This window comes from Brachyhypopomus gauderio, chromosome 9 (assembly GCF_052324685.1).
Source record: "Brachyhypopomus gauderio isolate BG-103 chromosome 9, BGAUD_0.2, whole genome shotgun sequence".
Classification (NCBI taxonomy): Eukaryota; Metazoa; Chordata; class Actinopteri; order Gymnotiformes; family Hypopomidae; genus Brachyhypopomus; species Brachyhypopomus gauderio.
The window spans coordinates 9,757,979-9,771,955 of NC_135219.1; the positions used below are offsets into that span (position 1 = coordinate 9,757,979).

General features: G+C 44.2%; 1 protein-coding gene and 1 long non-coding RNA gene across 3 annotated transcripts in view; one reads left to right on the top strand and one right to left on the bottom strand.

Moving 5' to 3' along the window:
• The window catches only part of LOC143522939 (tumor necrosis factor alpha-induced protein 2-like), a 23,392-nt gene extending 23,057 nt beyond the window's left edge, over positions 1-335 (bottom strand). The window contains exon 1 of one of the 2 annotated variants that reach the window (XM_077016953.1): positions 178-335. In XM_077016953.1, the coding sequence (XP_076873068.1) occupies positions 178-214 (37 nt within the window). In that variant the 5' untranslated portion in view covers positions 215-335. The remainder of the gene's footprint in view (positions 1-177) is intronic. The other variant, XM_077016955.1, reaches the window with a different exon arrangement.
• Positions 1-5,389, top strand: part of LOC143522942 (uncharacterized) — a 12,064-nt gene extending 6,675 nt beyond the window's left edge. Inside the window, exon 3 of the long non-coding RNA XR_013133175.1 lies at positions 4,766-5,389. This is a non-coding gene — a long non-coding RNA (uncharacterized LOC143522942). The remainder of the gene's footprint in view (positions 1-4,765) is intronic.
• Positions 5,390-13,977: the final 8,588 nt, after the last annotated feature.

The window sequence follows — 13,977 nt, forward strand, 5'->3', positions numbered from 1 at the left end:
GGTAAAATAATCATTTGTCCAAACATCATAGGCTGTGAATTTAAGTACGCATTACATAAAGATAAATACAATAAAATTGACTTACTGTTGTAATTGCAAGAATATATCAGAACAGAGAGTAGTAAATGTACAGTAGTAAATTTCCTAAATCTGTCTATATCATAAGAGACTGCTTACCTTTGCTCTTTACCAGATTGAAGGTTTTTACCATCATAGGAAACGTTTGGCTTTATCAGGTGTTTTAATGGAAATGTCTTTATCAGGACGTCTTCTGTGAGTGCGAATGCTCTTGTGTGAGAAACAGCGTCAGTGTGAGATCCAGCTGCACTCTAAGTCTTAATATGGCATAGTCATCCAATAGGCTTGGCGCACCATCATGTGACGTGGCATGAGAGAGGGAGCTGGGCAAGATGCCCTCGTGGAGAGAAAGTTTCCCGTTTCACTTTCCTTTTACATTAGTCACGCCGTTGTAGTGTTGGCTGAGAAAGATAATTATAAAATTCCCCTTCTGCTTAGTGGAAGACATTTTGCTTCCCACAGTCTTTTCACAACAAATAAGTAAAATATTTATTCCCCTCACTTTTGTCAGTGTTAAATTATGTTAAAACATATCCAGAGAAAATATATATTTTTATATATTAATATTGTATATATTAAATATATTTTTATCTATTTATTTATTTAATAATTGATAATTATCATGGAAAAGCAGCCTTATTGACAGTGTGACGTTCGGGCTGTCACGAAGGATGAGACACGGAATCCTCTGGACTGACGTCACTTCGTTTATTGACATAGATTGCGCAATAGCGCACGAGCAACAAACACTTCTTACACACACACAAACGTGTAAACTTAGACAACGACGAGCACAGGACACTGCACGAGCGCACATTAAATAGACAGACCACATTAGCCCCACGTGATTACGAGACGATTCACAGGTGAGACAGATTATCACGCGACATAGCCCTCACCACCGGAGTTCCACAGACGCAGACAAAGCACGTGGACTACGTATACACACGCCCAAAAGGGAGGGGCCGGGGTCCTCAACATGACAGACGCCCTCTCCAAGGGCACTACCCGTCCCGGGGTGCCAACAGGACCGAGTGCCCCGAACCCACGACGATGGGCGGATCCGACGCGCTCAGTCCTGCGTCTGGGAGGTGACTGCCCTCGGTGAAGCGTCCGCCACGGACCGCCTAAAACACCCTCCCTGGGAACACAGGGGAAAAGACGTTAGACAATGGCACGGTCACAAACACACAAACCGGCACGCTTACACACATAGACACAAACGGGAAGAGGGGGTTAGGTACACATACAGGTAGACTTACGAACACAGGCACACACACACACGAAACAGGCGCCAGGCTGCGCGCCAGGAGGAGAGCGATGAGGGGAGTGAGATCGGGAGCCACTGGTGCTGCAGGTGCTGCGATGGGCGGTGCTCCTCCTGCCCTTGCTGCAAACCCTCCACCGGGCGCAGCGCGGCTGGCGAACGCGCCAGGTGCAGCGCGGTTGGCCGACGCGCCAGGTGCAGCGCGGTTGGCCGACGCGCCAGGTGCAGCGTGGTTGGCCCCACCCCTCGGTGGGCCGTACGGGAAACCCTCCTCGCCCGAGGATCTCCCTCCGGACCTGGCAGTGGGAGTGGCTTCCTCCGCTTCCATTTCCTCCTCACTGCCACGGCTCCAGCTCATGGGCTGCCCCGAGCTGCCACCCCGGGAACAGCCCATGTCGCTGGCTGGGGAGCGCTCGGGGGATGAGCCCGCCTCTGGACTCCTCCCCCTCTTCACCGTCTCGACTGACAGTTCCGAGGGGGGAGGGCTCTCCTCCTCGGTAAAGGAGCCCTCGGACGGAGGGTAATCCCCGTTTTCCTCTTCCTCCCCACCGTCCTCCTTGGGGTAAGCAGAGCACTCCGACGGGGGGTACTCCTCCTCGCCATACTCTTGCTCCTCGCCTTCCTCCACGGTGGTAGAGGGACCTACGGGCAGAGGGAGGTAGTCCTCTTCCTCGGACTCCTCCTCCTCTTCCCCATAGTCCACCGTGGAGGCGTCGTATAACGACGGAGGGTAAGCTTCCTCCTCGTCCTCTTGCTCTTCCTCCTCGCCTGAGGAATCCCCCTCCCCAAACTCACTCTCGGGGGTCCTTTCCACCCCGCAGAGCGCGAAGGAGTCTATCCGCAGGGGTGAGGGCTCCCTGGATGTAGAGGGGTTGTACTCCCTCCAAAGCCGCACCGCCTCCAGGCGGAGCTTCTCCGCCGCCTCGGGGTCGTGGTGCACCCGCGCCTGTCGCAGCAGGGACGCACAGACTGGGTCTGTCTCCAGCTGCTCCTGCGTGGGTCCGATCTTGTGGCGCGGGGAGGAGTCCCCCTCGAGCTCGCCCTTTGGTGTCGTCCCTGTCCCGTATAGCTCGGGGACGTTAACCCGTATGGGCGAGAGCTCCCGTGGAGGCGCGGAGTGTCTCTCTTGCCACACCCGTGCCGCTGTCTTGCGGTACTCCTCCGCCAACTCTGGTATGGAGGTCTCCCGAGCTGCGCACAGTAGGTAGGCGCACTTGGGGTCCTGCTTCAGCTGCGCCAGAGTTGGCGTAGAGTCGCGGCGCGGGGGGGAGGACGAAGCGCGGTGACGCCGCTTACTCGGGCGAGTTGCCTTCTTCGGCCGGGTTGCGTAGCCCGGCATGGTCCTGGTGTCTCTGGTCGGCTCGTCGTTCTGTGACGTTCGGGCTGTCACGAAGGATGAGACACGGAATCCTCTGGACTGACGTCACTTCGTTTATTGACATAGATTGCGCAATAGCGCACGAGCAACAAACACTTCTTACACACACACAAACGTGTAAACTTAGACAACGACGAGCACAGGACACTGCGCGAGCGCACATTAAATAGACAGACCACATTAGCCCCACGTGATTACGAGACGATTCACAGGTGAGACAGATTATCACGCGACATAGCCCTCACCACCGGAGTTCCACAGACGCAGACAAAGCACGTGGACTACGTATACACACGCCCAAAAGGGAGGGGCCGGGGTCCTCAACGTGACAGACAGTGTTGGGAACATTACTTTAAAAAAGTAATTAGTTATAGTTACTCACTACTTGTTCAAAAAAGTAACTGAGTTAGTAACTGAATTACTCTATAATAAAAGTAACTCGTTACCAGGGAAAGTAACTATTTGCATTACAGTTCAAAAAAAGTTATATGCCAATGAATAAGGATTTTTTTATGTTTTCACAGTCAGTTGAAATGAGTAGATCAGAAAGGTGTTTAACTTTTGATATTTATTGCACATCCACAGACCAGTGCAGGATAAAATCCTTTAAAATCCCAAATCTTTGTATAAAAAAAATAAAAAAAGCAAAAGTAAACAGTTACACTATATAAAGCGCATTTACATCTATCAAATAAAATTAAATTTTCTCAACCTGAGACAACTGGTTTGTTCACAACAGAAGTAAACTTAACAATAAAACCTCTATTCCTAATTTTTTTTTATTTAATAATTAAATAAATCAAATACCCACTCTGGTAGACATTCAGGAACTTCAAGTATTTTCTTAAATAATGTTTATATCGCCACCTTGAAAATGCAAATTTTTCTTCGGCTTGCTCCTGACTCGCCATTTCTGCCTCTTCTACGTTTGTGTCGTGTACACAAACAGGTGTTACACCGAGAACTGTGACCTATCGAGATCTGTTACTCCTCACTAGCCTGGGCAGCGGTCCGATCGCATTACTGTTAGTATATCAATATATAGTAACGCACTGCTTTTAATGACAAGTAATGTCAACGACGTTGTAACGACAGGAAAAGTAATTAATTAAATTATCCCGTTACTGACAAAATGATGCCGTTACCTAACGCCGTTATTTTTAACGCCGTTATTCGCAACACTGCCTTTTGAATATAAGCATGCCCTCCATACGGCAAAATCCTTAATAGAAAAACATCAAAACAATTCAACTCCTATTTATTTATGATCGCGACATAATACTTAATTTGTGTCCATTTACACCTCCCCACCGCTAACAATTTACACTCACCACCCCCCCCCCCCCCCCCCGGCAACAATTTAAACTCGCCGCCACCCCCCCGCTGTTATTTGTTGATGTGATAGTGGCACACTCATTGACTACACATGTTAAAGTCAATTCAAACCGATCTTCATTTGAATAATTCGATATCGATTTATTAAACCTGATATCGATCTTTAGAATTGGCTAATTTTCCCTGCATATGCATACTGTTTTAACGTCTCGCGTTTTATATCACTATGTGGAAGTGTGTGCATTAATTGATATAAAAACACTAATATCACAGTATAACCACTAATATCTTAATACAAGTTTGAGTGTTCCTTGTATCATTACAACATTTCACATTCAAACTACACTTTTTTTGTAACTGAAATTTCCCTACAAGAATCGATATTGAATCGGATCGAATTGAATCAAAAATCGTATTGAATCGGGACCTTGTGAATCGGAATCGAATCGAACTGGGAAATCAATGGTGATACGCACCCCTACTCAGTTGTGACAATGACTTGACTGGAAAGCAATGTCTCAGTGAGCCCTCATGACTGTGGTCACCTCCGAACCCCTCACTTTAGTTATGTTGCTATAGATTAGCCTGACGGAGCCACATGCTAGTCACTGGCACGTGAGCTGTTTACATTTATATCAATGATGGTTTAAATTGATGTCCACACGCTCAGTCTTTATTGTCTATCTTTTTGCATGCTTCCACCCAAGACGATTGCATGCAAGCACCTACAAGCACCTGGGAGATAGTCTGGCTTGCCGGTGGATGTACTGATGCCGGAGTTGGATGTGCCATTTCTGCAAGAGGACGTGCTGATGCTAACTCCTACCTGAGGCTCACCATCTACACCGAAGGGACTGTGACTACTTGGCCGGGGAACAAGGACCATAACTTTATCTGTAGAACCATCCTGCGCACGACGAACTTGTGCTAACGGGCCGCCCAATGGAGGATGGATTCCCTTTTGAGTCTTGGTCCTCCTGAGGTTTCTTCCTAATCCCCACCATCATAGAGAGATTTTTCTTGTCATTGTCGCCTTTGGCTTTCTCATTACGGATCTGGACCCATACGATTGTAAAGCTGCTTTGTGACAACATGTGTTGTGAAAAGCGCAATATAAATAACTTTGACTTTGACTTTGACAAGTGCCAGGGTGCCTGCTCCTCAACGGGCCTGTCCCCCCCTTCACAGGGGCCAGTACAGAGTACGTTGGCCGAGGCCCCACATGGACACAATAGAAAACCTCACCCAAGCCACAACATTGGCCATAAAATTGGATAAAATATATTATATATATTTATGTTTTAAGACTATTTTAGGCCCTCTGAGAGGGCGTAGAGGGTTTCCCACTGATATATATATCCTTGGATCTACACAATTATATATATATAATATATATATAATCTACACAATTATATATATATATATGTGGTCAGCAATTGCCGCCCAGATCCATCATAGAGTTCAATCATACGAACGTCTTCATTCATGTTATTCGCTAAGCGGGACGAGGAGCAGGACCTAGTGCTATCTACGCCGGGTACAAGGTGGCAGAGCGTACATTTACCACTACATTTACCAGATCGTACATTTACCACTACATTTAACAGATCATACATTTCCCAGTGGATTTAATTGGGTTATTAATGTTTTCAATCATTTTCATATTTTGCGGTAAAACAAAGTTACTGCCATTCGCTACAGCGTTGAACACTGTCAGAGCTAGCCACAAGCTCTTGTGATAAATAGGTAGATAGATAGGCCTATTAAGTTCGTTACTTAGTTAGTTAACGGTGACATAAAATAAGAAACAAGATTTTTTCTAGTGTGTCTGTAGTTGTAACTGGTGAATCCAGGGACGTCTGAGGATAACATTTGCGCCAGGGCTGAAAAGGTTGAAGATGAAGTTTTAAACTCTTGTCATTTGAGTCTACCCTGTGCTTTAGCCCATGTTAGAAAATAAAAACACGTGAACCCTGGTATTTTTTACACTCATTTTCACCGCTGATGTTATTTATTGGTTCATTAAGACGTAATGGTTTTGACTGAGCCATCTGGAATGGCTAAAGCGGGCTTCTCGCGTTTACAGATCCGGCTCCATCCATTGACAAGACAGGTCAATATTATTCGCTAGCGTCCCTGCGGGTCTAAAGTGAGAAGTAAACTAATCCGCACTCTGCGTTTCAATGGACTACTTACTCGCACCCCTCCAAGTTAAAATCTTTTTTTTTAATCTCTGAATCTGACAGTGTCTGAATGTCATGTCTGACATGTATTATGTTTAGTATATCTATGTTCAATGGTTCAATTATTTTTGTTCACTCCTTAATAAAATATGGACAGCACAAGATGCATGTGATGTGTGAGTGAACAAAGCTGGTTGTATATAGGGTGGCCACATTTCAGTATTGCTTTAATTGCTTTAATTTAGCTATTTTTACTATTATGGATTTGATTATATTCGGCATATATATATACATTCAGGTATATATACATTCATATATATAGACTTCAAGTTTGTCTGTTTATTTAACGAAAAAGCGCAAACAGCGCACGTAGAACATGGAACATATATATATATAACTGTGCAGTGGACTTTATGGCTGTGGCAGAGGCCTGGGAAATTTAAGAAAAAGTCTACCATCTAAAATGGTATTAAAAAACATCTTCTGATTTACTTCAGTTCTTCTTATTCTTCCAATATCCTGAGCAAAGCTCCCAAAATGAAAAATTTTTGGTCAGAATTTCCAGTGTTCTGAAAACGGTTTGCTCTGTTTTCTGCATTCATCTATTGGTCTGTGTAGTAGACTGGTGGAAAAATAAACAAGATGTTGAAGTTTATGCTTATGTTAATTGATTCATTCATCATTCAAACTTCAATTAATATTTCTCATGTTAAATACTGAAATGCGATTAAAATGCGATTAATTTCGATTAATTAATTACAAAGCTTGTAATTAATTTGATAATTTTTTTAATCGCGTCCCACCCCGGACGAGACACGAGTCCACTGGTTCTTCCAACAACGTCGCTGGTTCTTCCAACAATGTCACTTTTATTTAACACAGATATTGCGCAATAAGCGCACGAGAAAACATACACACACACGTGAACGTGTAGACTCAGACAACGACGAGCACAGGACACTGCGCGAACGCACATTAAGTAGACAAACCACATAAGTCCCACATGATTACAAGACGAGCGACAGGTGAGACGAATCAGCACAAGACACAACCGCACCCACGGAGATCCACAGACGCATGCTGTGTTCGAAATAGCCTACTACATACTGGATACTGCATACTGCACTCAGTATATACTGGATACTGCATACTGGTCCTCGTAGTAGTATGCAGGACAGTGTCCAGTATGCGACAAAAGCAAAGTATACTACAGGGTCACGTGAACGTAGCGTTGCATGATGGGATGCAGTACACCATGAAGATAGCTCTGTTCGCATACTGGAATATTTTGCGGAAGTAGTATGTCATCCGGGGATGTTTCGCGTACTGGAAAAATTATTTTTATTTACTGGATACTGATCTGGGGCCCAAGCAGTACGCCAGTAGTACGTAGTAGGCTATTTCGAATACAGCCGCAGACTAGGAAACGTAGACGACGTAAACACACGCCCAAAAGGGAGGGGGGTTATATATATAACCCCGGTCAAAGAGACCCTTGAGTGGGGGGTGATGTGACAATCAGCAGGGACACCCACTTTCCTTCTGCTCGCTAATTAGCATTAATGTGAAGTTTCACGGAACAAACAAATATTGTGTTATCACCATGGACTTTTGGATGTGTTTCCCCTCCAGCACCAAACAGCTACATTATAGCTGCTGTCCAGCTCTGATGTTAGGCAACTACACGCAACCACAGCACCGGCACCCTTGTTACTGCAGTGTAGTAGACGTACGTGTGTCCCCCGCCCCCTCCTTTCTCTTTATTTCTTTCTTTCTCTCTCTCTCTCTCTCTCTCTCTCTCTCTCTCTCTCTCTCTCTCTCTCTCTCTCTCTCTCTCTCTCTCTCTTCTAATCAGCTAGATTCTACCGGTGGGCTTCACCTCGTTGTTTCCTACGCCATCTTCCCCAGCCAGCTGAAACGAGAGCAGAGAGGTAGCACTCAAGACCACTGACTGCTGCATTTTGTTTCCTTTGTTGGCCACCTTTGAGTTTGTAGATGTGCTGTTTGATCAGCAGTATCATTCCATTCACAACTGAAGCACTGGCAGAGGGCCAGAGTCACAAAATCTTTTCTGCTCTATCAGGCAAAACAAGGAGGCCCATTGAGGAGAGAATTTAAATATTTATGGACCCTTACAAACTATTAAAAAGTATTTCGGTGCTTTACACAAATGAATTCTGGATGGAAAAAGACCTAAAAACCATGACAACGTGGCCTTTTTTAATGAGGTGGATAAACCGATGTGAAATTGCATGGTACATTCTAACAATGACTGAAGAATTACACTTAACTGCACAACATTACATCCCATTCTACATCACACTTTATAATACACATGACACTGAATATAAATACAGGAATGTTGTGAATTATCCACTTAGCTCTCTGAACAACCCTGATTTACCCCCCTAGAAAGGCGCCACATAATACAGTACCACACTACCCAGAATTCCAGGTATATCTATAAAGACATGCTCAGTAAGCCCGTGTGTCTTCTAAATCACCACCCACTGACCCATGCTGCAGACATGGCTCCTGGGGAATAGACAAAGATGGCAGCAGAAACATTAAGTTGAGATCAATAAAAATGTTAAAACTGTCCCACCTTATGGTATGACTCTTCTTTACTAGTGTGCACTTCTAGCATAGAAAACACATCTTAAGGATGTATACGAACAGTCTTAAAATCAGATAGCTATTACTGCAATTTGCCTAACACAGTTGATAGTGTATTCCTATACTTGTGCTGAAAAAATTAAACCAAATGCTTAAATCCCCAACACACTCCAATGCCCCCATGCAACACATGTTTATATTACATGGGGGGACCTTAATGGGCTATCACATGCTCGGTTATCATGATTGCTCCAAGGTTTGGCCCACTCTTGATTTATCTCACCAGTATCTCTTTTGCTTTGACTCCCAAGTGCTTATTGTGCCTGTGACTTCTTTGTGTGTATTTTCGCCCCCCCCCCCCCCCGCCTGCCATGTTCTCTGTTCCTGTGTTCTTGCCCTCTCTTTTTCCTCTATGTTTTCTCTTCCTGTTTTTTTTATTTCTCATGTTTTAAGTATCCTGCCATGGACTGATGCTTTTATCCTACTTAAAATGTTTGACTGCGTCCTTGCATCCTATGTTAGTATCAAATCAGTGGAAAGCTCCTTTATTTTAAAGAGTCTTCTCATTTTCAGTGGCTCCTTTAGTTTAGAGTAAACAAGCTACATTCAAGGATGACAGAATGAAATAGGCCAAATGAGGCAGATGAACAAAACGGAGGCACACACAAGAAGACTTACGTATGTCTGACTAAACAAAATCTACTTGTGAAGAAGTTCACAGCATTGTGAGTTGTTGTACTCTCCACTTCCTGACTGGCCCACAGCTCACAAAGTCTATCATGATGACACAATATTTTCGGGTGTTTTCCTGAAACATAAGTGATAAGATAATTAGTGAGCAGATGGCAAGTGGGTGTCTCCTCTGATTATCATTATGATAGACATCCGGAGTCTGACGTGGTAAATAAAGACCTCTCAGACTCTCATGAGCTATCGTGCATTGTTTTTTTTGTGTCGTCTGAAAAGAGGGAGCGGTAGGTGAGGGTGGCTGAACCTCACAGAATACATTGCTAAATACTAAAGTCCCAGAATACATAAGCTCACAGAATATATCACACAAATACATAAAGCACCTGACTTCAAAACCATGGAAGCACCTTACTTCAAAACCATGAGCACCTGACTTCAAAACCATGAGCTGCCACTCACTGACATGAAATATATATACATTGTTAGTGTCCTTTAAGGATACATTTCATATTATTTTATTGTGTGCACATTAGTAACCACAAACAAATAAATGTAATATAAACCCAAATTTCACCCAAATTTTCACCCAAACCTCAAAATCCCCAAGACCGAACCAGCCAACAGTACACTCCAGAATCACCTAGCATCTTTGCATCAAATGCTCTTTATGGACTACAGCTCCGCTTTTAATACTATAATCAGTATTGAAGTCAGGTGCTTTGGAGCAACATGGTGTCTCGGTGGTTAGCACATTTGCCTCTCAGCACTGGGGTCTTGGGTTCAAGTCCCTATCTGAGTGGAGTTTCCATGTTCTCCCTGTGTTTGTGTGGGTTTTCTCCGGGATCTCCGGTTTCCTCCCACAGTCCAAAAACATGGAGGTTAGGTAAATTGGCAGTCCCTGACAAATTCTCCCTGAGTGTGTGTGTGTGTGTGTCTGTGTAACTCTGTTAAATAAAAAAAAGTAGTGTCTGAGTGTGTGTGCTTGTATGTGCTTGTATGCCCACCCCAGTCATGGCCTGGCGGTTAGGGAACTGGTGTGACTGGGTCGTGGGTTCGATTCCCAGACCTGAGGCCATGACTGAGGCGCCCCTGAGCAAGGTCCTTAACCCTCAATTGCTCACTTGTATAAAAATGAGATAAAATGTAAGTCGCTCTGGATAAGGGCTTCTGCCAAATGCCATAAAATGTAAATGTAATATAAATGTATGCCCAGTGGTGGATGGTGCTCGGCGACCAGGGTCTGTCCTCTCTCCCCTTTCTGCACCCCATTCAGTCCCCCAGGGGGCTGTGGATCCCAGTAGAGAGTACGCCGTGTGCATTTGGCTGCTGCTTCTCGCCGGTGTGTGTGTGTGATTGGTTGTCTGAGACTTGTACCTGTGTTAAAATTGTAAAGCGCCTTGGGTATTCTGAAAGGCGCTATATATATTGAACATTCATTGAAGCTCAGCACCGACCTAGCCCCCCTTCACGTCAACGGCGAGAGTGTGGAAAGGGTCCACGCCTTCTGGTTTCTTGGCGTCCTTATCTTCGCTGACCTCGACTGGACAGAGAACACCACAGCGGTCATCAAAAGGCTCAACAGAGGCTATACTTCCTGAGAGTTTTTAGGAAACACAACTTGTACTCCAACTTGCTGCTACTGTTTTATCGTGCCTCCATAGAGAGCCTGCTGACATACTGCATGGTATGGCAGCTGCACCATGGCCAACAGAGAGAGATTGCACAGAGTAATCAAGACAGCATAGAAGATCATTGGCTGCCCTCTCCCCTCCCTGATGGACATCTATACATCGCGCTGCCTCAGCAGAGCAAAGAACATAATCAAGGACAGCACCCACCCGGCCTTCGAACTGTTTAACTTGTTGCACTCAGGGAAGTGCTACAGGTGCATCAGAACACGAACAAACTGATTCAAAAACAGTTTTTTTTTTTTCCAAAATCCATTACCACATTAAGCTCACATACACACTGATTACAAAATTCAACATCCACCCCACATTTGTGTGTGGACTTCTCACTCACAAAATAAGTGCAAAATTTAAATATGTGCAATATATACAGGGCGAGTGCATTATCAACTGTGTATATAACACCATAAAACACACATATATATCTCATATTCTGTAACTACACATATCTCATATACTGTAATTGTACACACATATTTATTTCATATACTGTAACTGTACACATACATCATAAACTGTAACTGTACACACATATATTTCATACACTGTAACTGTACACATATATATCTCATATACTGTAACTGTACACATATATATATCATAATCTGTAACTACATTGTAATTGTAAATTGGACACAAATCTGCAATTCCTGCTGCACCTTGCCACTACATCACTTATTTTATTTATTTATATAGTGTACAGTGTTAAATTGTGACGTAAATATAATGTAATTTCTATTATGTCAAATCCCTTTTTTATAATGTTAAATTCTATTTTTATCATCCACTATCCCATGTATGTTTGCACTGAAAAAGGAGTGGCTTTCAATCTCATTATACATCCATATAGTGACAATAAAGGCATTCTATTCTTTCTTAACCAGGATAAATCTAGTTGTCCCTAACAAATGTTTTTGTTGACCGGGTCATGATCTTGGGTACCACTGTTATCAGAGCCTGGGGACTGTGAGATGATCTGACATGGGAAGCTTTGTTCAGATTCTGCTACTCTGTGTTTTGCCCAGTATTTCCACGTGTCCTCCCAGGTACATCCTGCTGATGGTCATCTGTAATTATGATGTGTTCAAACACTCATGAGTCAGCTGGTCTCTGTAGATTCTCACTGACGGTAATATTTTTGGGTCACCTTCCTGTTTCAGAGTATCTCTCATTGTCTCTGGGTTTCCTTATTTTGTGGCTGACAATTGCATTTGCGAGATTAAATGGACATGGTCTGCCCTGGAGACTTCTGCTAATGACTAATGCACTTAGCTGTAAGAAACATTTACAGAGTATCTGTTGCACTGCATGAAGGTTCTCATGAAATCTCACGAGATCCTATGAAAACGATTCTTATCTATCTTGCATAGTATTTTGGTCGTGCTTTGATTAAATTTTTTTATGTAGGAAATAATAAATGAATCAAAATACATCAAAGCGTGCTCAAATTAATATAAAAGTACAAACTAAGCTACAGAAAATGAAATCAAGCCTACAGTAATGTCAGTGGAATAGACATGGAACATCTGTGCCATCATGAGAACCTTCATGCAGTGCAGCACAGATACTCTGTAAATGTTTCTTACAGCTAAGTGCATTAGTGTCACGTTGTGGGGGGCCCCCCTACCGGTCGCCCCCGGTTACAGCGGCAGCGGTCCTGTTTTTGGTCACGTGATGTTCGTCCCTCAGGTGGGCGGGACCCGTGATCCGTCTCACCTGAGGGTCGTTTGTTCGTCTATATATGACTTGTCTTTGTACCAGTTGACTGCTGGTTATTATTTCCTTCATTTGGAACAATGCACGGGTTTTTGGTTTGCACACTTTCTATTAAACCATCCTATTTCCCTGAGACTTGGCGTGATCGCTTCCTTTTTAAGTTGCTCACCCTGCCCGTCACAATTAGAAGTATGATTAGGTTTTCCACCTTCAGTGTAGACGACTGAACGCACCACCCACAACCCCTCCACTATCTACTACATTTAAAAAATGCTGTTTTTAAACCTTTATCTATTGATTTATAATGGTATTATAAAATGGTACTATAAAAATCATAATTTGACATATTGATGTAGAAACACACAAAGTAGCTATAGATAATTACAATATTACATCTAACAAAATACTAAATAAACAAAATATTATATAATGCGACAGACTTTTGCCATTCGTTTTGTGACAGAAGATGAAAAACCTGACATATTAGGGCAATGGTAGGAAATCGCAGTCAGAAGTGTCACGGTCACAGCTCCGGACCCTTCCCTGTGGGGGTGCCACTATGTCGTCTGCGTGTCGTTATGCCCATGTATGTACTTCCGTGGGTGTGGGTTGTTGTCTGTTTGCACTCCGCACGGAGCTTCACGTGTTTGCTTGTTTTCATTAAACGTTCAGTGTTGCACAAATGACGTTCGTCGTGCTTCATATCTCGAGCGTCACAGAAAGACGAGCCGAATAAAAGAAGGTATGCCTGGATATGCCACCAGGGCGCCTAAAGGTAGGAGAAAGAGCCGACGTCACCACGGCTCTTCTCCAGTCCGACGTCCCGAAGCCCCCGTCTCCGAGCAGGAGATGATGCAGAGCCCCATCTGCGCTTACATACTCTGCGCCGCTCGGAGTGCGGAAGACGCGGAGATGGCCGAACACCTCCGTCAGTCCGCGGTGCGTATATGGGAGGACCAACACCCCACCGCGTCCCTAGAGCCACCACCCAGGGCTGTGGGCGGTTGTGTTTCGGAGGTGGAGAGA